Consider the following 27,374-nt stretch of genomic DNA (forward strand, 5'->3'; position numbering starts at 1 on the left):
CAGGAATTCCACCCTTTACAAAATCACTGAAGCAGTTTGGAAGTGAATCCCTGATGACCAGCTGTGGCGATCCTCTGGGGCTGCCCCTGCTGCAGTGAGGAGGCCCCAGAAAGCAAATGGTGGGCCCAGGAGGAGGGAGGGCACGTCGCTATCCCTTAGACTGGCTTCCCTGTCCTCAGTTGTCAGGTTGGGGGGTGGCGCCTGGTCCAGTGTACCACCCACTGCCCACAGGTCTATACTGGGTATTCACATGTCCTCTGCTGGACACGGAAAACTCTGCCTCAGTATCCTTGAACTTTAGCTTGTGGAAGAATCACTGGGGAAACTCATCAATGATGGCGGTTCCTGGGCCACACCCGTACCAATTGAAATCAAGAGGTGGGTGGGGTCACAGAATCTGGGTTTTGAACCAGAATGCTTGTCTGTAAAGAGGAAACTGCGTAGGGACTTCCCTGGTGGCGCAGTGGTTAAGAATCCACCTGCCAATGCAGGGGACACGGGTTCGATCCCTGGGCCGGGAAGATCCCACATGCCACAGAGCAACTAAGCCCATGCACCACAACTGCTGAGCCTGTGTGCCACAACTACTGAAGCCTGCGTGCTCTAGGGCCCACGTGCCACAACTACTGAACCCGTGTGCTGCAACTACTGAAGCCCACGCACCTAGAGCCCGTGCTCCTCAACAAGAGAAGCCACCACAATGAGAAGCCTGTGCACAGCAATGAAGAGTAGCCCCCGCTCACCACAACTAGAGAAAGCCCGTGTGCAGCAACGAAGACCCAACGCAGCCCAAAAATAAATAAATAAATAATTTAATTTCAAAAAAAGGAGGGGGAAGGAACTGCGTAGATTCTGAGAGAGATGCAAAAACTATCGCCCTGAGGCTCCAGGGCACGGAAAGAGGCACCAGCCCCTCCAGAGCCCCCCGGGGAGCCCGACGTGCCCCTGCTTCCTTCCAGTTGGGCCCCTTTAAACGGAGCCGGCCCGTTTTTTAGAGCATGCGCACCGTGAATCTGAATGCTGCGTGGACTCTTCCCAGATGTTTGTGACTGATCTGAGCCACCGACTGAGCCTTTCTGAGACAAGGGCTCCTGTTTCTCCACCCACCCTGCATGGTGGCCTCAGCCCTGGGCGGTGGGGCTGGGAGGGTGTGCAGAGAACCCACGTGGTGTTTCAGGCCCCTTGTGGAAGTACAGAATCTATCCCTACCCATAACTTTGAAAGATATCATCTCCATTTTACAAATGAGGACCTGAGGCATGGGGTTTCAATCCACCCTCCACACGGGCACCCAAGAGTTCTATCTTTAAAATACCAGTTGGACTTCACCTAAAACCCGTTTCTGTGATTCCCTGAGGTAACGCCCAGGGTCCTGCGTGTGGCCCACAAGGAGCTCTTGGGTCTGGCCCCTCCCTTTTCCCAACGACCGCTTCCCACTTCAACCTGTTCTCCAGTGACACACACGCTTGTGGTTCTTTCCATGCCTGGGCTGGTGGTGTTCCCACTGCCAGGGGTGCCTTCCGTACCTTCTCTGCTAGGTAACCCTGCTTATCTGCCAAGACCCCACTCTGGAGTAGCCTGCTCCCCAAGTCCTCCCCTGACCCCCTCCCGGCGCCCTGAGCACCCTCCCCTGTGAGGGTGGTGACGCAGTCCCACACCTGAGCTGTGCACTCCTGTCTCTGAACGCTCCGATGATACTGAAGGGCCTTTCCCCATCGAGGTAAGCTCCTCCGCGGCAGGCATGGCACCCTAGTCACCCACGTAGTTCTAGCCCCTCGCCCGGGCCCTGGCACACTGCAGGTGCCCGGTTCACATCTGAGCAGCTGAACGGGCTCTTCATTTTAAGTGTCATGTTAGGAATCACTACAGAGAACAGAGGTCGTCAGACACGTGAGGACCTTACAAGGTTCTGGAGGAACTGGACAAGGTCATGGGCCTTGGTCCAGTTCCTTGCTCCCTACTGAGATGGTATCAGAAGCTCTGCAGAACTATTGGGGGGGGGTGGGGTCACCCATGTCAGTGGCTCTGCAGCATAGGAACAAATTGAAGCTTTCAAGTATGTCCCCTGCTGGGCTTTGCTCGTGAGATCATAGAGCCAATCTGCACTTGGACTTCAGGGATCCCCTGGCTCCTTTGCTGAGCTCCACCAAGCATGTGGGGTCCAGAAGCAGCCTAGCTGCCAGGGGAAGTCCACTGTGGGACTTCCCTGCAGGGCCATCGAAGAGCCGTGAGTGTCAGCCTGAACTTAACGCAGGCGGAGCCGCCCAGAGGTGGCCCAGTGTCCAGGGCCATTGGAGCCACAGCTGGCTCCTGAGAACCCAGAACCGGAACCCACTGGGCTTAAGTGGCACACATGAAGCCACTTAGGCCTGATGCAAGCAAACCCAGCGACCCTCCCCCGGGTCTCTAGAGGGTGCTGATCTCTCCACAGAGAAGCAGCCCTGAGGATGTCAGACTCCAGGACCCAGCCTTCCTCACCTCCGCCCTGCTGGGCCATTGGAACAGCCTCTGAGGATGTGGAGGCTCCAAAAACATTGTCAGGGAGGATTTCTAGGGTTAGCTGGGGGTACAGCATAGTGTCTTCATGTTTCAAAGCACAGAGTAGGGCTTCTCACTCTTTTCCCTCCTGTGGTGGGGCTACTTCACTGCATCACCCTTTCCCCATCCCTAGGCTAGGTGGGTAGTCCAGCCCTGGTTAAGGGAAAGCTGGATATATTGCAGGGGAAAGACTAAATCTGCACAGATCTGCATGCCTCACCCCGGCATTATTCTAGCTTCTAGGAAAAATGAGGACTGCTCAGAACAGCCCATAGTACTACTCTCACCTGATATTTAAGGACACAGCCTGTGTTTTGAACAGTGGAGTGGGGGGTGGGGGGAAAGGAACAGGCATTTAGATGGTGGATTTGAGGTTAAAAAAAAAAAGAGCCGGGGCTTCCCTGGTGGCGCAGTGGTTGAGAGTCCGCCTGCCGATGCATGCAGGGAACACTGTCTGGGAAGATCCCACATACCGCGGAGCAGCTGGGCCCATGAGCCATGGCCGCTGAGCCTGCGCGTCCGGAGCCTGTGCTCCGCAACGGGAGAGGCCACAGCAGTGAGAGGCCCGCGTACCGCAAAAAAAAAAAAAAAAAAAAAGACCCTTCTCTGTAAGTTCCAGGCCCTCACAGAGCTCCCCAGATGACAGGGAGCAGAAAAAGAGGAGTGGGAAGGCAAGCCCTCCCAGCAGGAGGGCATGGTCCCTGGGCTCCTCTCTGAAATCAGGGCCCATCTAGGGGGAGGCAGGAAGGCAGGAATCAGGAAGCGAGCAGTCCTGCCCCCATTTCCCAATCCTCCCCCTCACAGATCCCCACCCTGTGCAGTGCCTGATTGGTTGCCAAGCACACCCAGCTGAGCCTTCCCACCTCCCAGATGCAGCCCGTGAGAGCCACTCAAACAGAAAGGAATGTCAAGTTTATTTCACTTCTTGAAGATGCGGGCTTTGATTTCCTCAGGGCTCTGGACTTACGGGCCTGTGCTAATTGGCACGGCTACTGTTGACACTGCTGGCTACAAACCCCAGAACCCGGTGGTGCCTCAGAGGGACAGGGGAAAGGGTCCCCGAGACACTGGCATCCGGCCTCGACCACGTGCTTTCTCAGCCTTAGGCTCAGCCAGACCAGAGGAGAAGGGAACTTGGGCTCTGTCATGCCTGGGGCCACGTGTGGTAACCCTCAGATATCGTGGGAGCAGGGAGAGGGCTGTGTGTTCAGTGTAGAACACCTTAAGAGGAAGGAAGACTGAGATGAGGTCATTTGACCCCAGGAGGCCTCCTCTTCTGTTCCCTGAGGAGTAAAGCCCCGTAAACCAGAGGGGGTGGGAGGGAGCGGCTTTCGGAGCCTCTTCTCCCCACAGCCCGGCCAGGTTCAGCTATACAGGCCAGGGCAACAGAGGAGCTGTACCTGATTCCACGTAAGATTCAAAGGTCAGCCTGGGCAGTGGGGCCAGGATCCAGAGATGGCCTGGTGCCCCACGTCCTGCTGTGCTGCTTCCCGAAGAGAGGCAGTGGAAGGTAATGCTGGCAAAATCTCCTGGCCGTCAGGCAGGAGAGAGGTAGGCTGATGAGATGTGACCAGGTATCGTCCTGTGTTGGGTCCCCCAGTGCAGGCAGGAGAGCAGTGTCTGAACGATTCTAATGCTTCAGGATTCCTCGTGCACCCCCCAGAGTTCAGATGTCAGGAGCCGATGGGACCCTACTTAACCTGTAAAGAGAGGCTCAGGTTAACTTCCGCCCAGGTAGAGAAGCCTGCCGACCGTACTCCAGGGCCCAACACAATCAACTTCCAGAACACCAAGCCATTCGAATCCTCAGCTCTCATCTTGTAGCATCTGTGTCCACCGACAGGAACTCTCTGGTTCCCATCCCTGACTACACGTTAGAATCATCTGGAAAGCTTATAAAAATCCCCAAATCCAAGCCGCACCTAGAGTCTCTGGGGACAAGACCTAGGCATCTGTACTTTTAAAAGCTCCCTTGGTGACTCCAATGCAGCCAAGGGTTAAGAGGAGGGAAAAGGAATTCAGATTGTTTCTTTAGGCTCTTTGGTTACAGCTCTGAACAAGGAAGCAAAAATTCACTAAAATAAAATTTTGAGCTATCTGTAAATAGACTACATATCACAGCGAGAGAAATTTATGTCAGCACTAAAATTATAACTTCCTGCCCCTGAGGGCTAATTTGGAAAGTTTTTCTAAGAAGCTGTCAAATTTCCTCTTTGCAGACATTTAAGAGGATGGGTTCTCCCCTTGCTGGAATGGAACGTGGGATGTCCTCAACCCAAGGACCCTCTGAAACTCCAGGAACAACCATGAGCTCTGCTCCTGGCTTCCCTACCTCCTGGCCCCAATTCTGGCACCCCAGACTGGCGGGACCTCTGGGGAACACCTACCATTTGGTGAGTCCCCCTTCTGGGCACCCTCCCCACCCCAGCACATTGCATATCTTATCCTGTTTAATCCCTGCATTAACACAATGAGGTAGGAATCACTATGCCTATTTTTCAGCTCAGAGCCAAACAAACCTCCCAGGGTCACACAGTTTGTAAGAAGCAGAGTCAGGGTCAAACCCCGTTGGAATCTCTGCAGACTCTTTCCACCGTGCCACTGGTTCCCAAACGGGGAAGTGACAGACATAAGGATGATGGGGAGGACGTGGGAGGTGCATGCACGCACGCGTGAGCGTATATATGTGTAAACAGGGCTGACTTTCAGGGCGAGGACCATCCTTGATTCTGAGATTGTATTCTTCCTTCTCTTTGGTGTTAAAATGCACCTTATAAAGGGGGACTTCTAGATGGCATGGATTTTTCCCTTTCAATTCTGCTTACTGGGTAATATGAGAAGTTGGTCACTCTGTTATTTTCCAGTTTTCTTTTGTGAATTTTACTGGTGTACAAAAGCCAAAAGGCTGAGCCCTGCTGCATCCGCCAGCATCTTCCCCAGTACCTGCCCACTCCCCCCTGCCCCTCAAGGAAGGGACTCGATCAGGTGATGATGCAGAGTCTCTAACACTGGGCCTGCAGCCCCGCGCAGTTCTCCCCAGCTCTGTGCTGCGTTTCCTGGTTCATCACCATTCTGAGGATGGTCGTAAAGGTGACAGGAGCCGGTTTGCATGGGGCGTGAGGCAGAGTCCATGTTCACAGAGAGCTGGACACAGCCGCAAATCCACGTGCCTCCCAGCCCCCATCTCTGACTGCACCGAGGCGCATATCCTCCAGACTACGGTGAAAGCCTACACCTGGTGAGGACACCGACTCACCTGTGCACAAGGCTCTGCTGTGACTGGAATATGGGCCCCCGTCATCAAGCCTGCTCGGGGATGCACGGGGCCTGTGCCCCAGGGGCGAGGGCAGTCTGAGGGCCCAGCCTCCCCACTGCCCGCACAGCGGGGTCTCACCCTTCGATGACGCGGTTGTTGTCCTGGAGGTCAGACGCCAGCACCTTCATCTCCTTGCAGAGCTCTTGCATGCTGTCCAAGGCAGAGGCAAGAGAGGCGGCGGTGGCTAAGGCCCAAGTCGCTCTGCCCAGACACCTTCCAGGGAGGCCCCCCTTCCTCCACAGCCCCACCGAGCCTCATTCCTGCCTCCCGGGCCTGGCAAGAGGCGAAGCCCCTAACACACACACACACACACACACACACACACACACACACACACACACACACACACACACAAGCACACACCCCTCTCTCTGGCACTTACTGGAGAACCAGGTCCTTTAGTGCAGGGCTAGGATAAGGAGCTGTAGTGGGTGGTGAGGCCTGAGCCCCCTTTGTTCTGTCCTGCAGGAGCTGGTGAGATAGCCAGTCAAGGATCTGAAAGAACCACACGTTAGTCAGAAAGGATAAGCCAGCTCATGTGTGGAGGGCAGCGGAGGTGTGGGGAGGGGTAAGAAATCCGTGATACAATGGCCCCCAGCCCGCATCCCTGGAGTGTCAGGAATTTCCCACAAGCCCCTCCTTCTCATCCTGGGAGCACAGCTGGCACAAGCACCATCACTGTGTGCGCTTGTGTTTAGGGGTGCAGACTGCCAAGCTCCTGTTTGTGTCTGACCTGCACCTGTCATGACACAGTTGGAGCCAGGAGCTGCAGAGAAGGGGTGGGGGCAGCCCAGCACCATCTCGGAAAGAATGTGCCCTGTGCTAGGGGCTGGGGAAGAGCATGTGGGCCTTGCTCCTTGAAGAACAGCCCTTCTCTGTCCCTGATGGCAAAGCAAGTGGCTTCTCAGAGCGGCCTGAGTTGGTCTCTTCTAGGAGAGCGGATCAGAAGACAAGCAGCGTTCATATCGCCCCCCTCAGTGAGCCTCCCAGGCTGCACAGGGCAGAGAGGGAGATGTCTCAGCATTTTGGAGCCTCTGCCCTTGCAGCGAGTGGCCTTCAGTCTGAGAACACTAGGAACTGCCGTCCACACTGGTGGATCAGAGACCTCCCATCCACACCAGAGTGTTTGGACTTGGTCAAGGGCAGCTCTGCCCCGAGGCAGGGGAATGGCCCGGATGCCCTCCAGGTGCCCGACTGGTCCAGTTCTCCTCAGTAGCCCCGGGGCCCCGAAGCTCCCCACCTTGCTGAGGCTCTCCTGGGCTCCCTGGGCTTCTGTGTTACAGGCGGCCACGGAGCAGCCCACCAGGCGCAGGTGGTTCCTGGTCTCATGCACCACCCTCAAGAGAGCAGAGAAATGTCAGAGCCTGGCCTACTCACTCTCACCGGGGCCCCCCCAGCAGTTCGGTCACCACACAGACACGGAGGAGAGGTTTTCCAGGCGGCAGAGGCTGGAGCTGGTGGGTGCCAGGCACTGGCCCCCCTCGCTGCCTCTGCCCTTCCAGCTGTGCCCTCAGCCCTCACCTGTCCCAGGTAAGGATGCTGATGAGCACTCTGACCGGGGCTAGTGAGGGTCCTCGCGGAACCACAGTGGGAGCTGCGAATACACCTGTGTCAGGCCGGGCCACACAAGCCAGCGAGGGTGAGCAAGGGCCCGGCTCAGGCTCTGGAGAGGCAGGGACCGCCTGCACTGGCACACTTAAAATGGGAACTGCCCACGTTCCCATTTCCAGAGCAGATCAAAGTGAAGACTCTGTTATGAACTCTCTTCTCTCTCTAAGTGGAGGGAGAGAGGAAGAACACTGCCCCACGGCACAAAACATACACCAAGTCCTGGAGGGGTTCGACCAGTGGTCGATCCTCAACTCTGGTTACACATTAGAATCACACAAGGAGCATTTAAATACTGCCATCCAAGCCCTACTCCAGACCAATTAAGTCAGAATTTGGGGTGGCTTGGCTGGGGGAGATGGAAACGGTATTTTAATGTAAGGGTAGGTGAGTGTCTGGGTCTCAGCCCCATAATAAGCCCACAGGTCACGTGGGCCACAGAACCAGCAGCACCTGGGAAACTGTCCTCTTGTCTCAGGAGGGGAAGGGGGAAGGCGCTTGTCTGAGAGGCAGAAGCCAAAACTCCTATAAGGGACAGTGTGCAAGGGGGGTTCTACATAAGGGCCTCTGCCTGCCCCTGCTTCCCAGGCCACTTGTCCTCATCCCAGAGGGATCTTGTGTTTTCCCCAGAGAGGGGGCTTCTGAACACAACCACCTGGGACATGGAAAGAATCTAGATTTTAGAGGCAGTCATACCCATGTGCCAGTCCTGGGTCTGCTATTTACTAGCGGTGTCGTATTAAGGAAGCAACCTGTTCTCTGAGCCTCAGTTTCCTCATCTGTGAAATGGGGTGATAGTATCCACTGCATAGGGTAGACATTGCGGGATTAAATGAGTTAATGTATAGAAATCACCCAGCATCCTACCTGGTCCACCCGGGGCCAAAAAACCACCCCCCCTTTTTTTTTTTTTTCGCTTTTGTTCTTTACTACCACCTCCCTCTCAGTCGGGGCTCTGCAAAGCCCAGGGCTGTCTGAAGCCAGGAAGGGCCAGGCCAGGAGGGCCCTGGGGACCATGAGTTCAAGAGTGAGGGCCAATGTTACCTCATTCTCTTGCCATGCGTGACCAGGGATGCCTGGTACTTCTGCACACGCTCCTCCTGGAACACCTGCAGGAGCCTTTTGGCTAAATGACTAAAATTCACCCTGAAAAGACAGAAACAGAGGCACAGAGATGAGAAGCCAGAGCCACCTGAGCACAAACCTAGCATCCCTGGGTCTTCATCACCCAAATGTCCAGCCCCTGGCTCCACAGCAGGGCCGCCTCTCCCAAGGCGCCCATCCCACTTAATGTGCATCATGGCGAGCAGAGTGGCTGGCACAAAGCAACTCCAACAGAGGGATGTGGGAGAAGGACAGTGGACCTCAGGGAACACACACGCTCTTGAGCTCAGCCCCCAGAGGAAAGGAGAGATGGTCGTGTGTGTGTGTGTGTGTGTGTGTGTGTGTGTGTGTGTGTGTGTGGAGTCAGGGGTGGGGGCAGAACTGGGGGAGTGAGTCCCCCAAAAAGCATAAAATCATGGAGGACTTCCTGGAAGAATAGAGTGTCCAGGAGACAGAGAAGCAGAGGGAAGCCCAAAGGAGAGTCCAGGCAGAGGCCAGAAGTAGAAAGTAGTAGGTGGTAAGTCAGCGAGGACACCTAAGGAAGGAAATCCTTCAAACAATCGTGTTCATAGCAGAAGTCAGTCCAGTTCCATCACGACTGCTGCTGAGAAACCACCCTCCCCTGGCCCCAGACAACCTTCCCCAGAGGCAGTCAGCCCCTTTCCTCCTGCCCAGCTGTGGCCTGGGCTCAGGGCCCTTTACCACCTCTTGTCTGGCACAAAGACTCGCTCTGCCCTGGTGATGCCCACCCTCCTGCTCACCCGCCTGCCAGGGGGACAGGCACTCACTTATCCAGCTTGTGAATCTGCTCCTCGTTGTAGCCAAGCCCTGAAGGAAACAGACAGGGCCAAGGTCACCTATTCAAGCAGTCAACAGAACTGAATGGCGCAAGGGTTGGCAACAACTGCAAAGCGAAGGCAGCAGCCTGGGCCCTGCTCCACGGAGCTCACAGCCCAGCGGAACCAGGAAGGACAAACGGAGGGAAACAAGCACCCAAGACACTGCATTATGACCAGGTAGGGGTCCACCTGGGCCAGGCAAGCCCGCAGTGGAGGGAGTGGAGGTAGGGAGTGGAGGGATGGGTGCTCGGGGAACACTTCAGGTGGACAGTGGTGGATGAGATGGGGCTTGAAGGATGTGTGGTCAGCCCTGACCCCTCATCCAATCCCCTTCCCAGCGTGGCTGATGCCTACAGCCTATTGACCCCATCCCTGAATACTCAGGCTGCAGGCAGAGCCACCTGGGCTCTGCAGCAATGCGCTGGATAAGCCAGGCCACCACCCTCGACCTCCGCTTTTCAGCCCAGCCACTTCTGCCAGAAGGAGAACTTTTGCCAGTAGGGCTGAAGTTTTCACTACCTTGGCAGCTTCCTGATGCTCTCTGCGCTAGGGAGATGCTGCCCCCTCCTGGGCTTCAGGGGAATGGCCTCTGAAGGCCAAGATGAAGCGATGAGGAGATTCACCTTGCTGCCTGCCCCCACCACTCCCCTAATAGCAGAATCACCTCCCTGGCCTCTTGGTCCTGGGCCCTGCGCTCAGCCAGCTGACTTATGAAGTCCAAGCGACTGATCTGGGATGAGGCCCAGCTCTGCCTCCTCTTAGCGGGAGGCTATAGGCAAGTGATTTTTGCCTCATTCATCACATGTAACACACAGGATGGGTGTGAGGGTAAAGTGAGAAAGTGCCCTGAAAACGATGGAGCATTTTCCAGAATGGCATCTTTCCACACCCCAAGTGTTGGCGGTTAAGTGTTATTCTTCCCGGTTCATTTTTAACTTTAATAAAGGACTCTTGCAAACCAGTACAAATCAAACTCTTTTTGAGGCTGTAAAGTGGGGTGGTTTAAAGCACCTGGACCTAGGTTGCTTGGGTTACTTAACCTTCCTGTGTCTCAGTTTCCTCATCTATAAAACGGGGAGGGTAACAGTGTCTAGAGCATTAAATAAATTAAGAACATGCAAAGCCCATCGGACTGTGCCCAGCACATGGGAGGCGCTCAGAAGTGTCATGGTCACAGGATGACGGAATCCCAGTGACGGAGGCAGAAGAGCCTCTGAAGGTCTCCTAAAATCACAGCAAAGGTGGCCAACTGGGTGTTAGGCCAGCTTCTTGAGCCCAAGGTCCCCCTGGTTTCAGGGAACATGGGAGTCTCAGTTCTCCTGTCTCCTGTGATGCTCCCCCTCCAAGGTCAGATCCAGAGGCGGGACTGAGTTTCCCATCTTCTAGAATCTGCACGTCCAATGCGGTGGTCGTGTGGCGGCTGAGAACTTGCAATGTGGCCAGTACGGCTAATGTGACTGCTCACCTGAATTTTTAATTTTAATTGAATGAATTCGACTAAATTTAAAAACTGAAGCAGTGTACAATGTTTCTTCCCCATCAAACACAGCTTTATTATTTTGGTAAGAGTACATTTCATTTTGTTAAAAAATGAGCTTCCAAGTAGAGATGGCCAATGAGTGTAAAACACACGTGGGATTGTGAAGGCTTAGCACCAAAGAGAATGTAAAGTATCTCTTTAATAATTGTTTCTATTGATTACACGCTGAAATGACAACTTGAATATATTGCATTGTATCAAATATGTTATTCAAATAAATTTCACCTGTTTCTTTCTACTTTTTAAATTTTGGCTACTAGCAAACTTAAAATTACAAATGTGCCTGGCATTGTATTCCTATGGGACAGGGCTTTTTAGATAATCCTAGGGACAGAAGAGAATTTGCAGTCAGGCGCAAGCCCTCAAGTATGGATTTCCTGCACATTAGGAAATGCTGGGGGGCATGGGTGGGCGAGAGTGTCGGTGGTCGGTTCCTGGAGTGTTAGCTCCCCAACACCGAGAGTCACCTGGAGCCTCCCCAGGCTCCCCCCACAACCCCCGCTGCCATCAGCCCCAGCCCTGGGTTCGACCCTCCCCTAGCCCATGATGGGCGAGAAGCTTCCCATCCCTGGGCCTGTAAATGAGCTGCCCCTGCCCAGAAGGTCTTAGTGAGGCTCCGTAGATAATGCAGGCCAAGTGCCTGGACTCATGACTCCATGGTATTTCTCCCGATCCTCCCTTTTCTGGAAAGCCTGACTAACACTTCAGTGAGCCGAAGTCACAACGGATAGGGAAACACTCCTTAAACTGTAAAGTGCCCTGCAAAGGTGAGGGGTCTCTTTCAAGGCCACCACGTCTATTGCATCCAGGCCTCAGCTGAGCCCCGATGTGGCAACAGGCAAAGGTGGAAAGGCTTCACGTCCCTCACTGGGGTGCAGGCAGCGACCTTGCCCTAGACCAGTGGCACCCGGGCACCACGGAGCGCCACCCGCGTAGTGGGCCTCCAGCAGCGCCACTGGATGGAGTGTTAGGGACAACCAGCTAACCCAAGGGAAGGAAGGGGGGAGGGAGGGGAGAGCATGAGGAGTGTTTTGCTCTCCCTGTGGCTCACCTGGCCTCATCCTGGATTTCTTGAACTGTTTGTAAATGAGATACATCTTGTCCAAACAGCACTGAATCTGCTGGATGCTGTGGGCACGAGACAGGGACCAGGTGATGGAAGAATCAAACAGCACAGGTAAAGGGTGAGGGAGGGGAAGGGATGGCGGTGGGAGGAGGGAAGCTGTCTCCCTGCAATAGGAGCCTCACTGCCATAGTTTTGGGGGCCAATCTGGGAGTGACTCTTCTGTTTCTAAACTTGTTTGAGGTACCCTCGGGTTAGCCATCCAGTCACCTCTCATTCCTGTGTTTATTCTTTCTCGCTTTCACACACACACACACACACACACACACACACACACACACAGGAAGAAGCCAAGCAGGACAGGCGACAGGAAAGTGGCCTTTGCTACACAACAGGGCTTGAGAACAGGCTCCGGGAAGGAGCCTTGGACCCTGAAACAGGAGAGCCTGGCGGTGGCAGCTGCGTGTGGGAGCAGAATAGGAACTTCTCTTCTGTCACCTGGCAAGGGCAGAAGTCATGCTTTCTGAGAATACCCAATGCCTGGTGCATAGAAGGGACTTCAATCATGAATCAACAACCCTTGTTTAAAACAAGAATGAATCAAGGTCTTTGGTCCTGCCTGCAGGCAGGGGAATTCGGGACATGACCTCTCCACCCTCTTGGCCTGGGGTTTAAGGTCATTATTGTTTCTTCCTTCCCCTTTTCAGGATACAAACACTTTGTCTGAGATGTTGGGGGTGTTTGTGGGTGGGGGGTTATCCCTCATCCTCGGGCCTATTTAGCTCCACTTCTTCCCTGCAGCTCCTCCCAGGACCCTGTCTCAGCTATTTCTGAAGCTGGACTTGGGGCACAGCCCAAGCGTGTTCCCAGGACCCTGCGGACCCCAGACTCCTGCCCTCCTGGAACCTGGGGTGGACAAGACCCCAGGTCCAGTCTTTATCCAAAGGGCTTGAGCCAGATGTATTCCAAATTCAGAACTATCTTCTGATTTGAGAAAGGTGGTCCATTATACATACACTATACTGTGGAATTCCCTCGGAGGGCATGGTCTGGGGCAGTACTCCCTCATCACATACCCTCAAGTCTTCAGAGAGCTGAAAGAATATTCATCCTAAGTGAGATAAATAAAGACTAGGAAGGGCTTCGTGTCAGTTGAGGTCAGGTTTTACAGCCAAAACAGCGAAGAAACACCCTGTGGTTTTCAGAGCTTTCTGAATTCAGAACTGAGGACCGGGCATGCGGATCTGCCAGGGCGCTGACTGCGGGGGGTGTGGGGCTGTTCCAGGAGCCGGACCACGTCCAGGTCAGAGCAGAGCGGGAGGCAGGGGCTCCACACACCGGGCTGTGAGGGCAGGGGTGCTGGGGATTTTTCTGTCTGTTTAAAGGGAGACTGGGGATTCAGATCTCGAAAATCCCTGGCGCAGGCCAAGCACGTAGGCTTTGGAGGTAGGCAGACCTGACCTGGAGCCTTACGTCTGGCATTTGTCATTTATTGCCTTGTGTCTCGGGGCAAACTAAGCTCCCTGAGTGAGCTTCCTCACCTATAAAAGGAGCATAAGAGTAGTAGTATCGTTATTGTTTTGAGGATTAAATGATAGAAGTAGGAGGACCTATTCGAGGGTCTGACGCAGAGCAAGGGTTCAGAAGAGGTAGGGAACTCAATTATTCTTTTATTTAGAACCATTGCACCTGCTAATATTTGTAATTCACTCTCTAACTCCCAGGTGGAGGCGGGACCCCAGATCTTTTTCTCCTTCTGGCCAGTCTCATGGGAGGCTCTTGTACATTCCTGGATCCCCTACCCCTAGCCCCAGGCCCCAGCATCCTTGCCAAGATAAGGGAGAAGGCAGGCTGACTCCTAAAGAGGCTACTGGGCCTTCTGTGCACCCCCGAAACCCCCCACCAAGAAGAAAATCTCACAGACCTTCTGTCCGCATGTACCTGATCCCGGTTCTTCATCAGCTCAGAGCTCAGGTTGCTCAGGGTCATCTTGGTCTCTGTGATGTTATGGGAACATCTGGAGAGGACCTCAGCCAACTGCGGGACACAAAGGTAGACCCCCGTGGGGGCCTCAGCTGGAGGCTCCGATGGGAAGCCTCCCCACACCCCACTCTACGCCTGACAGCCCCTCACCAACCCCAGCCTCACTCACGGTCCGCAGCTTGGACCTCAGCTCTGCGGCCCTCTTCAGTTCCTGGATCTCAGGCACCCCAGCCACGTTGCTGAACCTCGAGGGAAGGGTTAAAATCGACGTGAGGAACATGACAACCAGACACCAAGTGTGTCTTGGATTGGATCCTGGTTGGGATGAAAACAGCTAGAAAAGAACACTTGGGGGAATACCAAATTTGAGTATGGATGGGTACTACAGAGGAGATGGAATGTTTTGACACAGAGGGGGCAGAGATCATAAGCTGAGAAAAGCAGGTTATAAAACAGCAAGTAGGGCTCCCCTGGTGGCGCAGTGGTTGAGAGTCCGCCTGCCGATGCAGGGGACACGGGTTCGTGCCCCGGTCCGGGAAGTTCCCACATGCCGCGGAGCGGCTGGGCCCGTGAGCCATGGCCGCTGAGCCTGCGCTCCGCAATGGGAGAGGCCACAACAGTGAGAGGACGGCGTACCACCAAAAAAAAAAAAAAAAAAAAAAAATAATTCAGGTTCCGCTGTGGGAGGAGCTAGTGGCTTCGGACCTTAGAAGAACCGACAGGTCTGAGCGTGTTCAGAAAAGAATGAGATTGCGACGCATGGGAGCTGGGAGGCCTCCGAGGTCATCCAGTCCCCTCATTTTGAAAATGAGAAAATAGAGGTCCAGGTAGGAAAGGCGACAATGGTCTGAGGCTAACAGTGAGTTAATGAAGAGCTTGGGCTGGGCCTTCTGACCCTCGGCCCAGCGCTCTTCCTCGTGGGAGAATGAAACAGGCCTCAAAGCAGGCACTAGCCTGACCCTGAGCTCTCCACACCCACCACGCCTCGGAGGAGGCCTTGGAGCCAGAACTGGAGACACAGCAGCCAGCAGACCCCAGGACTCCAGCCCTGGGGCTAGCCTGTCGCTCTCCACACTCGTCAGCCCAGGGAGGGTGGGCAAACAACCAGATGCTCTCTATATATATTTCTTTCTCACTCAAGAACCTAGAATAGATCCTTGTTGGTCATGTTAGCAAGGTCCAACCTCTCCTCTGGACCCTAGGACCTGCCTGCACTCTCCCCTTCCCTCTGTCCCTCTCCAGTTCCACTCTGGGACATTCTCCACTATGACTGTGGCTTCAGCAAACCTCAGCAGCACCTCCCCACCCCTCCAGTCACGTCTCTGCATAGGGCCTTCCCACCCCAGGTATTTGCTCACATTCTGGCCTTGACAGCCTCCCTTCTTCCGGGTCTTCCTGGCTGCGTCTGCCCATCTCTCGTCTCCCTTTACCCAACCGTCCTGCCATGCGCACATGCTGGGGAAGGGCTGTCCTCCAGGGCCGTCTGCAGGCCTGGGGCCACATCCAGCCCTGGAAGCCCACTCTGTGCCTGGGCAGATGTCTTCTCAGAGGGACTCCACCACAGCGCTGCTGGCGGATCCTGCCCTCTGCAGCCCCTCTTCTCTGTCCCCACTTGAAGGTGGCTCAGCCATGCCGGGGGCTCATCTGGAGACTCTCCTCCCTGCCTGGCCACCACCCTGTCTACCCCACGGTCAGTGTCGCTGCTGCCGAGCGCCAGGTGGAGGGCAAGTCTGCAGTGAGTCACCCTGCTCCTGGGAAACTCCCAGGACCTTCCTGAGGACAAGGGCTGTGGGACGTGACAGGTAGGACACCGGGCCTGTTTGGCACAGTCTCTGCTCTTCTGCCACCACCTGTCACCGGGAGAGGCTCCAGCCACCATCAGCTTCCCTGGGCCACAGGGCTCCCACCTCTCACCTGTACCGTAGCCCCTGCTGCCTTCTCAGCAGCGCGCTGGCCGGTGGAGTCTTCCTGCTTATCTCCAGACCCTCCAGCTTGATGTCCTCCTCCCCAGTCTCTCCCTTTCTGTAACCCACCACGCCTAATTAGCCCAAGTCAGAGGAGTGGAGGGTGTGGATTTCCAAGGACTGGGGAAGGGGATCCCGGGAGGCGGGGACAGTTTCAGGCCCAGAGGAAGCAGGAGGAGGTGTGTGGAGGATGAGACCGCCTAGGTCTCCATCCTGTCAAGTCCAGGGGACCGTGTGTGAGTGTGAGTGCTTCTCCCAGAGCCCTCTCCAGGGCCTGGTGCAGGTGAGCAGTTTAAATCTTCAGAGGGGGGACTGGTAGGACAGAGGCCCCTTCCTGGGGCAGGGAGGCTGCCTTGGTACCTGGCGGGGCAGTGCCCTCACAGGTCCGGCCCCCTGAGGTGAGGGACTGGCTGGTGGGGGCAGGGATGGGGCGGGAGTGCCCTCTCCGTTCTAGCATGGCAGGGAAGTCGGGAGCTCTGGGTGGGAGGGGACAAGGGGCATTGTTGGAAAGATTGGGGTGAGGAACAGACAGAGAGAAGGGCTGATGGGTCTGAGCGGGGCTCATGCCGGCCGCGGCCCCCACCCTGGACGGAACACCCACCTCTCAGTGCCGAGGCTGCTGCTGAGGAAGAGGAGGGCCATCCTCGTGACCTCCAGCGTCCGCCTGCACGTGGCCTGGAGTACCTCCCTGCCAAGGGGAGCTTGAGTCAGAGCTGCTTTCTCCCAGGGGACTGAGGGCACTGTGCCCATAGGCACAGCCCCAGGGCGGTGTTGGAAGGGGTCTGGGTTGCCTGTCCTACCCTGCCCACTCTCCTTGCCCTCCCCACCCAGCCCTTGGGGGTACTCACACGAACCAGTGCAGCCCCCGAAGCATCAGCTCCTGTCCTGTCAGCAAGGCCTGTGCCAGCCGCAGGGCCTGGTAGCCGGCACCCAACACACCCTGAAACACAGAGGTGGGCAGGGTCAGGTCCCGTACCCCGAACCCCTGCATGAACTACCCCCTCCCTGCCACCTGGGGGCAACCCCTCACCTTGGCCGTGTTGTAATCTGACTGCAGGTCCACTTTGGGGACAAACTTGGGGATGTCCAGAGCAGCTGCAGATAAAGACCTGGTCTGAGGGGGCTGCCTGTCCGGCCCCGGATGAGGTCTGAGCTCATCATTCCTTATTTCCAGCTCACACTCAGCCCTCGCCACCTATCTGCCACCTCAAGCTTCCCAACTCACCTAGAGCCCCGACCTTCTAAGCCTTAAAGGCACTCAATGTGCTTCTTTACAATTGCAGTCCCTCACTGCCCCCTTGTGTCCACTCTGGAGAACTACAGCCTCATGCCCAAGGCCCCATCTCAACAGCAGAAAATAGGCTAAAAGCACCCCTCACACTCCGGGGTTTCAAGGTCAATTCCCCTCCCAGCCTTGGAGACCCTGAAGAGGAGGCATCATTCAAATGAGAAGGAGTGATATTTTTGCTAGAACGTGGAGGACAAAGCTCGGACCCCTGACCACCTTCTCTTCTCTCCAGCAGCTTAGGCTCCTGCTTCCTCCAAACCAAACTATTGGAGGCTTCCCCACCAACCACAGACTGTGGAGACCACATTGAATCCACATCTCCCTGTTTCCATTGTAGTTTCTTTCCCAGATCTTTGGACGCTGCGAAGCGGTTGGGCAGGCCACCAGCCCGAGTCACATGGCATTTCAGAGGCGTATGCAGAATTAGAACCCAGATCTGCCTTCTACACCCTGGGGACCCAAAGAAACACCCACAAGAAAATGAATCAGTATCCTGGATTATAAACCCCTGCCCCTTGGAAGAGAATGTGAGGAGGAGAAAAGATAAAGCCTGGGTGGCCCTACTCACGGTCCCTGAAGGCCAGCCCCTTGGGGGTCTCGCTGACCATGCTGAACAGGGTCAGGGGGCTGCTTGCTGTCGTGTGGGCGATGTGCTGTGCTGAGACGCTGGGCTCGAGGACACAGAGGTGACCCTCAAAGAGGTACTCCTGGTGCTGGGGGGCCACGTTGGTCTGCTTGTACACGGCCTCCAGAAAGATGGCTATCCTAGACACACCAGAGGCAGAGAGAGGGGAGGGGAAGGGGAGGGCATGTCAGCAGGCAGGATACAGGATCAGGGTGACCCGAAGCCCAGCTAAGACTTTGGGTTCTGCTTTTCAGAGGGAGGGACTGTGTGATTTTTTCTCTAGGGCGGGGAGATGAAGGACAGAGCTCATGTCTTATAGTGGATGGAGACAAAGTGGGGATAGAACTCAAGAAGCCTTCACATCTCTTCCTGCCACACTTCCATTAAAACTCACTAGTCCCATAGCATGCTCCAGAAATACAGGATTCCATGAGTAATACACTGGGGAAATGCACAGCCACACACACACACACACACACACACACACACACACACACACAGTCACACACACACCCCTCAGGAGATCTATAATGCATCAGCTTTATAAAGTTTGCCGAATCTCTCAAGTCCAGCAGCAAGGAGGCCTGTTTAACGTTAACTTGGTGGAACTAGTATTTTTCCAAAGTAAGATTGGACCCAGAAGCTTCCAAATCTAAAGTGCCCACAGAGCACTGCCCAGGACACGCCCCTGTGCTTGGGGAGACAAGGCTCGCGCCGCCCTCGCTCGCGCCCACTCACGTGTTGTGCGCGTGGATGTAGACATGGTGCACGACGGCCTGCGGCAAGGAGAAGACGTGGACGACAACTCGCTGCAGGATGTCACTGGTCTCCGCAAAGAACTGGTCGAAGCCCCAGCACTTGGCCTGCTCCACCTCCAGGATGTTGGCCAGGATGGGCACCAGCTGGCTCTGCAGCCCCCTGCCCCCCGGGACATGCAGACTGTCAGGGGCCGGGGCCCGGAGTTGGCCTCCTCAAGTAGGTAATAGGGGCCTTCCATGAGAATGTCCTGAAGGGCCAGGGCCAAGGGGTGGGATGCAGAGGAAGAGCTGGAAGGGTCTTCCAGCATCCAGATGGAGAAACTGGGGCTAGAAAGGGAAAGTGGTGTACCCAAGCTGCCAGCACACAGGGTGCTCCGCCGGGCCAGGCCTCAGCTGAGAGAAGGACATCGGCCCAGACTTGGGTCTGTGTCTGCCCCTCCCGCAGGGTCCCACTCACATGGACAGCTGACAGGTGATGGGGAGTGTGTAGCTCCACTCCAGGGGCCCGTTCTCCAGCCTCTGAGTGCCTGCGATGGCCCCGGCTGGCTTCTCCGTGGTGATCCGGTACCTGGGGGGAGACAGGACCAAGGCAGCAGGAGCCTCCAGCCCATCACACTTCAAGGGGTGATGGACTCAGCCCGGAGGGCTCAGGGCACTGGGGCAAGTCACCCAGCTGCCCCGAGGCACCCTGAGAATGCAACTGAGAGTCTGGCTAGCAGTCCTGATGCTCCCAGTCAAGTTCTCCACGCTCTCCTCTGTCCATTTCCTCTGCCCCCTCACCACACATCCGTGCCCACCTGCCTCCACACCTGCGCCTGCACTGCGCTCGGCCCCCGTAGCCTCCCCTCCACCTCACTATTCCAACCTCCCCTCCCTCCAAAGTCCAGCTACCCTGACAGCCCCCATCCAAGTCACAGCTTGACCCCTGAGCTGAAGGGGCATGGACCTTCCTGCAAATCCACTTTAAATCTCTTTTGCTCTGGGTCTCCAGCTACTTCTGTATCAGACAGCAGAAAACCATGAGGGAGCCGGGACTTGGGATCAGGAGGCTAGGTCCTTGCCCTTCCCCTTTGCCCCTGGCAGGCTCTGCAACCTTGGCCAAGTCGCTCTGGGAGCCTCAGTTGAGATGTGGTGAGCCACAAATGGAGGGGGGTGCTCAAGGGAAGCCCTGAACTAAGTTCTCCCGTCAGGAAGGGACAGGGCTCAGCCTCTTGTTTGATGGACTGATATCCAAGGATCCAAAAGGAGCCTGCGTCGGGGGCAGACCAGGAGGACCGTGGAGTCAGAGGCAGAATAGGGGACACAGCAGGGACTAGAAGGGAAGGCCCGGGGTCCGCCCCTTCGCCCGCTGCCCGGTGGCCCACCGTACATGATCTCCTTGTTGCGTCGGGGCCCTCCAAAGGGGACGAAGGGCAGGCTGCCAGTGGCCGCATGGTACAGGGTCACCCCAATGCTCCAGAGATCCACGGCGACCCCAAAAGCTTTCTGTTGGGGCTTGTGAAGCACCGCCCGCTCATACATGTCAGGGTGCTGCAGGAGGGGGAACCAGAGAGCTGTCGTGGAGGGGGAAGGGGGCAAGCGCCTGAGCACACCCCATTCAGACCCCCTTCTCCCACCTTCAGGAGGAAACAGAACCGTCAGAATGCATCTCCTTTGTAATCTCAGAAATGGGTGTGGCATGTGCTTATCCAAAGCACCCCTCCCCCCAACCCCAGCCTCTGCCCTGGGGGAAGAGGTGACCACCAGTGCTCCATCCTCCATGAGTATCCTATCAAGGACTCAACTGAACAGGGAGGCCTGGGCAGGCTGCAGCATTGCCTTTCGGCCTTAGAGAACAGAACAAATTGTTCTGGTTGGGGATAGGGGGTGAGAGGTAACCCTGCTGGACACAGGGAGATTGGACAGAGCCCCTTGGAGGGGCACTGAGAGTCACACGGTGAGGGGCAGCCAGCTGCAGGGGAAGCCCTCCGCTCGGGCAGCGGGTCCCCCATGCCCGCTCACCAGGTACTCCTCGGTGCCGTAGACCGAGACGAACTTCTCGTCGTCATCCAGCTCCCGGGCTGCCCCAAAGTCCGTCAGCTTGTAGATGCTCTGCCCCTCCTCCCCGACCAGGCGCATGATGTTCCCGGGCTTGATGTCTCGGTGGACGATGCCGTTCTCCCGCAGGTGGTTCATGCCGGCCACTGGGACAGAGGGAAGGCTGCTTAGTGGCTCTGGCCAGGGACAGCCCAGTGTCAAGGCTCATCTCGGGGGAAGGATCCACATAGACAGAGAGTGGCAACTCACGGGCCACTGGGGCCACAGGAGCAGCAGGAGAACAGAGACAGGCACAGAGCAAAGGATGGGGGTCCCAAGGAGGTGGGGTGTCGAGGTCCCATTGGGGTTCCCTAAGAAACTGAGAGGAATGGTGGCTGTGTCTCCCAGAGGAGGGCACTCTCCTCCCTACCATTTTTTAAAAATTATTATTATTGTTGTTAATTGCGGTAAAATATACCTAACATAAACTTTACATTTTAACCATTTTTAAGTGTACACATCAGGGGCATTAAATGCACTGACATTGTTGTGCTACCATCACCACCATCCACCTCCAGAACTTTGTCAACTTCCCAGACAGAAATTCTACCTATTAAACACTCACTCCCCATCCCCCCACCCCAGCCTCTGGCAATCACATTCCACTTTCTATCTCTATGGACCTGACCTCTCTAGGTCCCTCACATAAAAGGACTCATATAGTAGTTGTCCTTGTGTGGCTGGCTTTTTTCACTCAGCACAATGTCTTCCAGGTTCATCCATGTGTCCTTTCTAAGGCTGACTAGTATCCCATCATGCGTATATCCCATATTTTGTTTATCCATTCAGCTGTCTGTGACATTTGGGTTGTTTTTGCCTCATGGCTATTGTGAATAATGCTGTTATGAACATTGGTGTACAACCTCTTTTAAATTTTATTCTGAAATTGGAGTTTTAAACTGCTGATTAGCAGGAATCAGACACTTGGGTTCTGTCTGTTCATTAGCATCTGTGCCAGGTCTGTGAATGGGGAGCCTCTTAGCTTCCAATGTTCTACTGTGTTTGGATACTTGTTCCAGAAATGCCATACCCCTCTGGGACTTCACCTGCTGCTGAGGGCTGGGTCTGTGGCTGGCCTGTGGTGGGGAGGGGGGTCCCTGGTGGGAGTCAGGGAGGGGCTTACCCACACAGCGCAGCACCACCAGGAACTCGTCCTCGGGCAGCCCAAAGGCGTTCTCAGGGCTCTCCAGCACACTCAGCAGGCTGCCGCTGGAGCAGTACTCCATCACCAGCACCTTCTGCCGGCTGCCCCCCTGTAGGGGACAGAGGGAGGCTTGGGGAGGAGGGCGCTTCTTCTCCCCTTCCTCAAGACGGGGTGGCTCACCCTAGAGCCCAAAGCCCCCATTTCTCTAGGTCTCCGCTTCCAGCTGGCCTTCCTTCCTTCGGCCTCAAACTGAGCCCAAGGTCACCTTTTTCAGGAAGCCTTCTTTGATTAGGCCTCACTCCCCATCCTTACTTTGCCCCCAGGCCCCTGGCACCCTTTACCCCTCTCTGGCCAACATTCTGGCCGACCTGCAGATGAGCATGTGCCCAAGTCTCTATTATTATGTGACCTGACCCTTCCCAGCCTGTCAGAGTCGAGGACAAGACCGTCTTCCTCTGACCAAGCACTGGACCCACCGTCTCCTCCACCGCAAAGAGCTTGATGATGTTCTGATGGTTCAGCTTCCGCAGGACCTCAAACTCCCTCACCTGCACCTCGCGGGGTCGCAGGTAGCTGGCCGTGTTGAAGACCTTCACAGCAACCAGCTCCCCGGATTTCTGCCATGGGGGATAACATAAATGGCATCCCTGCCCTGGGAGCGCACCCCCTCCCAGGCCTCCGTTCAGCCTCTCCCGCCAGCCTAACCCCAGGGGTGAGCGAAGGCAGCCTGGTTGGGGCTGGGGGCTCCCACCCTCAGCTCCTTCCCCTCCTCAGAGGGTGCACAGCCTGTCCCGCAGCACTGGGAGATGACAGGAGCTTGGCACCCCTGGGACCCTGCAGGGGATGGTTCGTTGTTACTGCTACTGTCGCTATTGGCAGTAACTATGGTGGTAGCTAATACTCCTTGGCCTTAGCAGCAACGTTCTGTCTGGCTTCAGCTCTCAAGTACAAGATAGTGCCGTGCGTCTCGTATTCAGTGCAGCTCTCCGTCAGAATAAAGGCAGGATAAATCCAAACGAGTCCCACTTCCCACCTCTGCTGTCCCTAGATTTGCTGCCACCTCCCCTGGATGTTGCCTTCATCCCTTTCTCTCCAGCCCCCAACCGTGCCCGACAGAAGCTTCATCCCGAGGAGCCCTCTTCAGATCCCCACACCTCTGCTCCACTTCAGAGGGTGCAGAACAAAGTCAGAGAACCCTGCCCAGCCAGCTCACACCACCCTTCGTGCCCACTGGGGGCCGACTTCCTGGCTGCGAGGGGGCCGGGGTGGGCTGGGCTGCGTCCTACCTTGTTTCGGGCCTTGTACACACTGGCAGTGGCCCCCTGACCCAGCAGGTCATCCGTGTGCCACAGGTAATTGACGGTGCTCTGCATCTCTTGCTCCCAGCTGGCCGGCCACCTTCTGCTCAGAAAAAGAACATCCTGGGGTCTAGGATTCCACCCCTGACCTGGGGTGGACACTGGTGGCCTGACAAGTAGCCCTGCCAAAGACCACCCCATGAAGGGCTCCATGTGGCCATTCCAGAGGCAAGGGGGCAGGGGAAGTGTGAAGCACAGAAAGGTTAAGTAACTTCTCCAGAAAGAAGCACAGCCACTGGGCCCTCAGACCACAGCTGGGGCCTGTCCCACTGCAGGGCATTCTACCTGTCCCGACTCCCCAGGTCCCTGTCAACGCCCTCCCCAGACAGGTCGTTCTGCGGAGACAAACCCCTTTCTCTGTCACTTCTCCCAGGCACTGCGAGTTCTAGGGGTTTGGCATCCAGGCCTGGGATTGTCCCAGGAAGCAGAAATAGTGCTTGAAGCAAGAGCCCCAGGTCAGACAGTGTCAACCACGTCACCACAAATCTCCAGGATTGCAACAGGAGCCTGGAGCCCCTCCCCACTGCTCGCCTGGGCCCACCACTTCCTGCTGCCGTCAGCTAACATGGCCAGGTCAGAGCTGCTCAGGAGAAGAAAGCGCTGCTGTGGAGAGAGCGTGTGGGTGAGTGTGAGTGTGTGTGAGTGAGGATGTATGTGTGTACTTATGAGTGTGTGTGTGTGTGTGTGTGTGTGTGTGTGTGTGTGTGGAGGGGGTGGGAGAGGCAGGAGGCCATCAAATCGAAAAGCTCAGGAGCCTGTGGAAGGATCTGAAACCGCTCTACAGCTCTGTTTCCCATCTTTGCCCTCATCCTCTTCTCTCCAAAGGCCAGTTCCTCTAAAGCAGTTGGCTGCAGAGAGTGTAGCCTCAGAAGTTACATTCGGTGCTTCTCTGAAGAATAGGGCCATGGCTGGTCTTTATGGGATGGCTGGGAGGAACATAAGAAGGGCCACCACCCCTTAAATACTCTCAAATAAGGCTGAACTAGACAGGGCTGCTTCCTCTTCTATCACCTTAAAGGTTGTCAATCCTAGGGTCACCATGCCTGGAATCTCGCTGTTCCTTAGCTTTGAGCCTTCTCTCTGTAATCTTTTTTTGTTTGTTTTTTTTAAATGGAAATCCTGAGGAGGTCAATTCTTTGAGCCAGAGGCCACTTGGAGAGATCAGAGGTCAATTCCAGTTTCAGAAGATGTATTAGTGTTTGCATTTTATAGAAGCAGCTGAGGGGCTGAGTCTTTATGAAGACAATGTAATAGCTGAGCAGGAATGAGTTGGTGAGCTTTTCCCCTCCGAGGCTGAGGAGGAATCAGCCCGCGGGCCTGGGGCTGTGAAACCAGGTAGAGCATCCTGAAATCAAGGCCAAGGGCCCAGCCAGGGGAGATTTCACCACCTTCAAAATCCTCCCCAGGGCTGGTGCTGGGGTAGAGCACAGCCGAAGGTCTAAGGAATGGGCAGTGTGGCATAGAGGGCAGAGCCTAGACAGGCTGGCATGCCCTGGGCTCTGTGCCTGGCCCTGCCAGGGCTATGCTTAGGAGCTGATGGGCAGCACATCTGGCCGGGTCTGCGTGCTCTGTGCCTCCCAGCCCAGCAGCTGGTGCACAGAAGGGCTCACTATCCTACAGCAGCGGTTGGATGGATGGGAGCCAGGAACCCGTCGTCCCACCCACCTTCCTCCTCCTCCAGGCTCTGCAGTACCTAAAAGCACTTACCCTGTGCTCTGAGCAGCCCCCGATCAGGCAAAGACTCTCCCCAGCAAGTGTGTGTTATGCTTTCTGTCTGTGGCAAGTCCAGGAGCTGAGCTACACCGGAAAGAGGAAGGCGGATGAGAGGCACCCCTGGGCGCCGTTTGATTCTCAGCCTCCGTCAAAGGCCCCTGGCCCCAGCCCTTTAACCCTTTCCTGTTTGTCAACCTCTCCCACAGAGCTGGGGGTTTCCAGCCCAATTCCCCAGCTCCAGGAGACTCTCCTCGCCACTCCCACCCCCAGGACCTGGGCCAGTGGGAAGGACCCCAGGAGAGGTGAGGGCAGGCACGAGAAGAAGCCAGGCAGAAGAACAGTACAGAGGCAGAGCTGAAGGCTGGCTTCGGGTGTTGGGAAGCAGAGCTCCGGAAAGGAGCATCGTAGGTAGACTGCAGCTCTCCTCTACGCCACTCCTTCCTTGCCTCTCATGGGCCTCCAAACAGTCCTTGGCAAGGGTGCCCACCTGAGATGGAGCACAGGGCACCTCTGGGGGCGTAGGGAGGAGCCGCCGCCGCAGAGAGATACAGGGAGGGGACGTGGGCCGGCCTGGAGAGCAGCTGCTGACAGGCCAGCACCCCGGCACTCTGCTAAGTGCTGTCTTGCAGCTGCCTGGCGCCCCGGCTTCTCCATTCAACGCCCTCCCTCCGATGGACTCACCCCATCTCGGCTGTGGGGCATGCAGGCTTGTGGGACTGCGTGACGCCCCCCGAGCTTTCAGGGCTTGTTGTCATTCATGGGCAGCGCCCATAGCATCCTGGTGGCCACGGGCCCCGGGAACCTGAAGACGGGCCAGTTGAAGTGGCCGCGTGCCACCCTGGGAGCTGGGGGAACTGGGAGCAGAGGCCGACACTCAGCTCAGCTCGCTGCCGGCTCTCAGTTCTCTCACTTCCTGATTTCGTTCTTTCTCTCTCTTAAAGAGACAGAGGCAGCTGGGCTGCCGCCACTACTCCCCGGCAGGAAGGAGAAAGAGGATGCTCTGAGCTCCCAAGTGGAGGCAACAGGCCCAGAGTCTGAACCACAGAGAGGCCGGGCACCGAGGCTGAGTGGCTGTGGTGGGCCGCTGGATGCTATTTCTGTACCTGCCATGGTTCACTGGAGCAGGGAAGTTCAGACTCAGCCCCTACAGAGCAGGTTGCTCCAGTTAACCAAGTAGACAGCTGCCTGGGAAAGTGAACTTCCCACACCCAGGGGTCTCAGGGAGGTCCAGGACCTATGACCAGCCACTTCTAGAAGTTGGATCTGACTCATCTTCCCAGTGAGCCTGCAGAGGTCCAAGAGCAAGCACTGCCCTCCAGCATGACCTTGAGCACAGTATACGACCCCTGCCAGACAGTCTTCTCACCCAAGGCATGAGAATGGTAACATGACACCATTGGTTGTGTGAGTGACATGGGACAGTATATTTGGAAATGCATGGGCAACTGGAAAGTGCTTTACAGAAGGCACTGAGGCTCATACACCTTCGGTAATTTGTCTGTGATCTTCAGAGATTGCTGGGGCTGGAACGCAGGTATGTCAACTGCCCATTCAGGACTCACTGCCTCAAACCAAGTTCCCCAGGAGGCTGAAGAGGTCTGCCTGGCTCTGGTCAGCTCCGAGATGGCAGTTGGATAAGAAATGGTTAAAGCCAGGAAATTCCATGTTTCAAGAGAAAGCTGGAGGGACTTCCCCATGGCCACACCTGGTGGTTTCCTCTGGCAGCCCCACCCATAGTACAGTGACACCAGAACGGGGAGCCCAGTTGAGAACTGCCTTGTGCTCACATAGATACACTTACTGATGCCCACCCCCCTCCTCGCAAGCAGCCAGGGCTACTGGGTGCGACCCAGAGATGCTGTCCTGCCGTGTCTGACAGCAGGACTAGGAGAAACGTCCCTTAGACCTCTTGTTCTTCACCCAGGATTCCCAGTTTTCCCCCTGCCTGGCATACAGTAGAATTCCACTTCCTTGACACCCTCTGATTAGGCGAGGCCATGTGATTTCTTAACCAAAAGCATTTAATTGCTAAGGCAAGACACCATGCTCCCCCCCAGCCCCTGTGACAGTGTGATTCTGTTAGATGTGGTGACTGCCCTCTCAGTTTGGGTCCTTGAGTGACCACAGAGCAGAGCTCCCCTGCTGGCCCACAAGGGACATGTAGCTTTGGTGAAATCAACCCTTTTCATTTTTTTTTATTTTTTTGTGGTACGCGGGCCTCTCACTGCTGTGGCCTCTCGCGCTGTGGAGCACAGGCTCCGGACGTGCAGGCTCAGCGGCCATGGCTCACGGGCCCAGCCGCCCCGCGGCATGTGGGATCTTCCCGGACCAGGGCACAAACCCGTGTCCCCTGCATCGGCAGGCGGACCCTCAACCACTGCGCCACCAGGGAAGCCCCCAACCTTTGTTGTTTTAAGCCAGTGGGATGTTCAACGTTAACCCAGCCTATGGCTAAAG

The 27,374-nt window shown here is 56.0% G+C and overlaps 1 protein-coding gene across 6 annotated transcripts; it reads right to left on the reverse strand.

The window, feature by feature from the left end:
- Window positions 1–3,431: 3,431 nt before the first annotated feature.
- On the reverse strand, window positions 3,432–25,847 carry IKBKE (inhibitor of nuclear factor kappa B kinase subunit epsilon). Of its 6 annotated transcripts, XM_067729186.1 has the most exons (22): window positions 25,599–25,844; window positions 24,912–25,001; window positions 23,133–23,247; window positions 22,323–22,463; window positions 21,826–21,955; window positions 20,628–20,809; window positions 19,996–20,156; window positions 19,084–19,194; window positions 18,607–18,786; window positions 17,812–18,008; window positions 16,986–17,050; window positions 16,804–16,895; window positions 16,557–16,643; window positions 14,161–14,236; window positions 13,933–14,045; window positions 11,997–12,073; window positions 9,355–9,394; window positions 8,507–8,608; window positions 7,095–7,191; window positions 6,237–6,349; window positions 5,933–6,004; window positions 3,432–4,238 (listed from the first exon to the last, which is right to left on the reverse strand). In XM_067729186.1, exons 3-22 carry the CDS (start codon window positions 23,217–23,219, stop codon window positions 4,205–4,207), a joined length of 2,157 nt encoding a protein of 718 aa, XP_067585287.1. In that variant the 5' UTR covers window positions 23,220–23,247; window positions 24,912–25,001; window positions 25,599–25,844; the 3' UTR covers window positions 3,432–4,204. The 6 variants fall into 6 exon arrangements, 4 of the variants coding, with proteins under 4 accessions (XP_067585287.1, XP_067585285.1, XP_067585284.1 ...); XM_067729184.1 differs by lacking the exon at window positions 24,912–25,001 and having other exon boundaries at window positions 14,161–14,230; window positions 25,599–25,845; XM_067729183.1 differs by lacking the exon at window positions 24,912–25,001 and having other exon boundaries at window positions 25,599–25,845.
- Window positions 25,848–27,374: the final 1,527 nt, after the last annotated feature.

This window comes from Pseudorca crassidens, chromosome 2, assembly GCF_039906515.1.
Source record: "Pseudorca crassidens isolate mPseCra1 chromosome 2, mPseCra1.hap1, whole genome shotgun sequence".
In the NCBI taxonomy this organism is placed as follows: Eukaryota; Metazoa; Chordata; class Mammalia; order Artiodactyla; family Delphinidae; genus Pseudorca; species Pseudorca crassidens.

What these genes read in the sequence shown, in the direction of transcription:
- IKBKE (XM_067729183.1), bottom strand. Translation starts at nt 25,672, where the DNA reads ATGACAACAAGCCCTGAAAGCTCGGGGGGCGTCACGCAGTCCCACAAG. An exon ending in GGTGGTGCTGCGCTGTGTGG is followed by an intron (nt 20,810 to 21,825) that starts GTAAGCCCCTCC and finishes CCTCTGTCCCAG; the next exon opens with TGGCCGGCATGAACCACCTG. An exon ending in CAGATTACAACACGGCCAAG is followed by an intron (nt 16,896 to 16,985) that starts GTGAGGGGTTGC and finishes TCTGTGTTTCAG; the next exon opens with GGTGTGTTGGGTGCCGGCTA.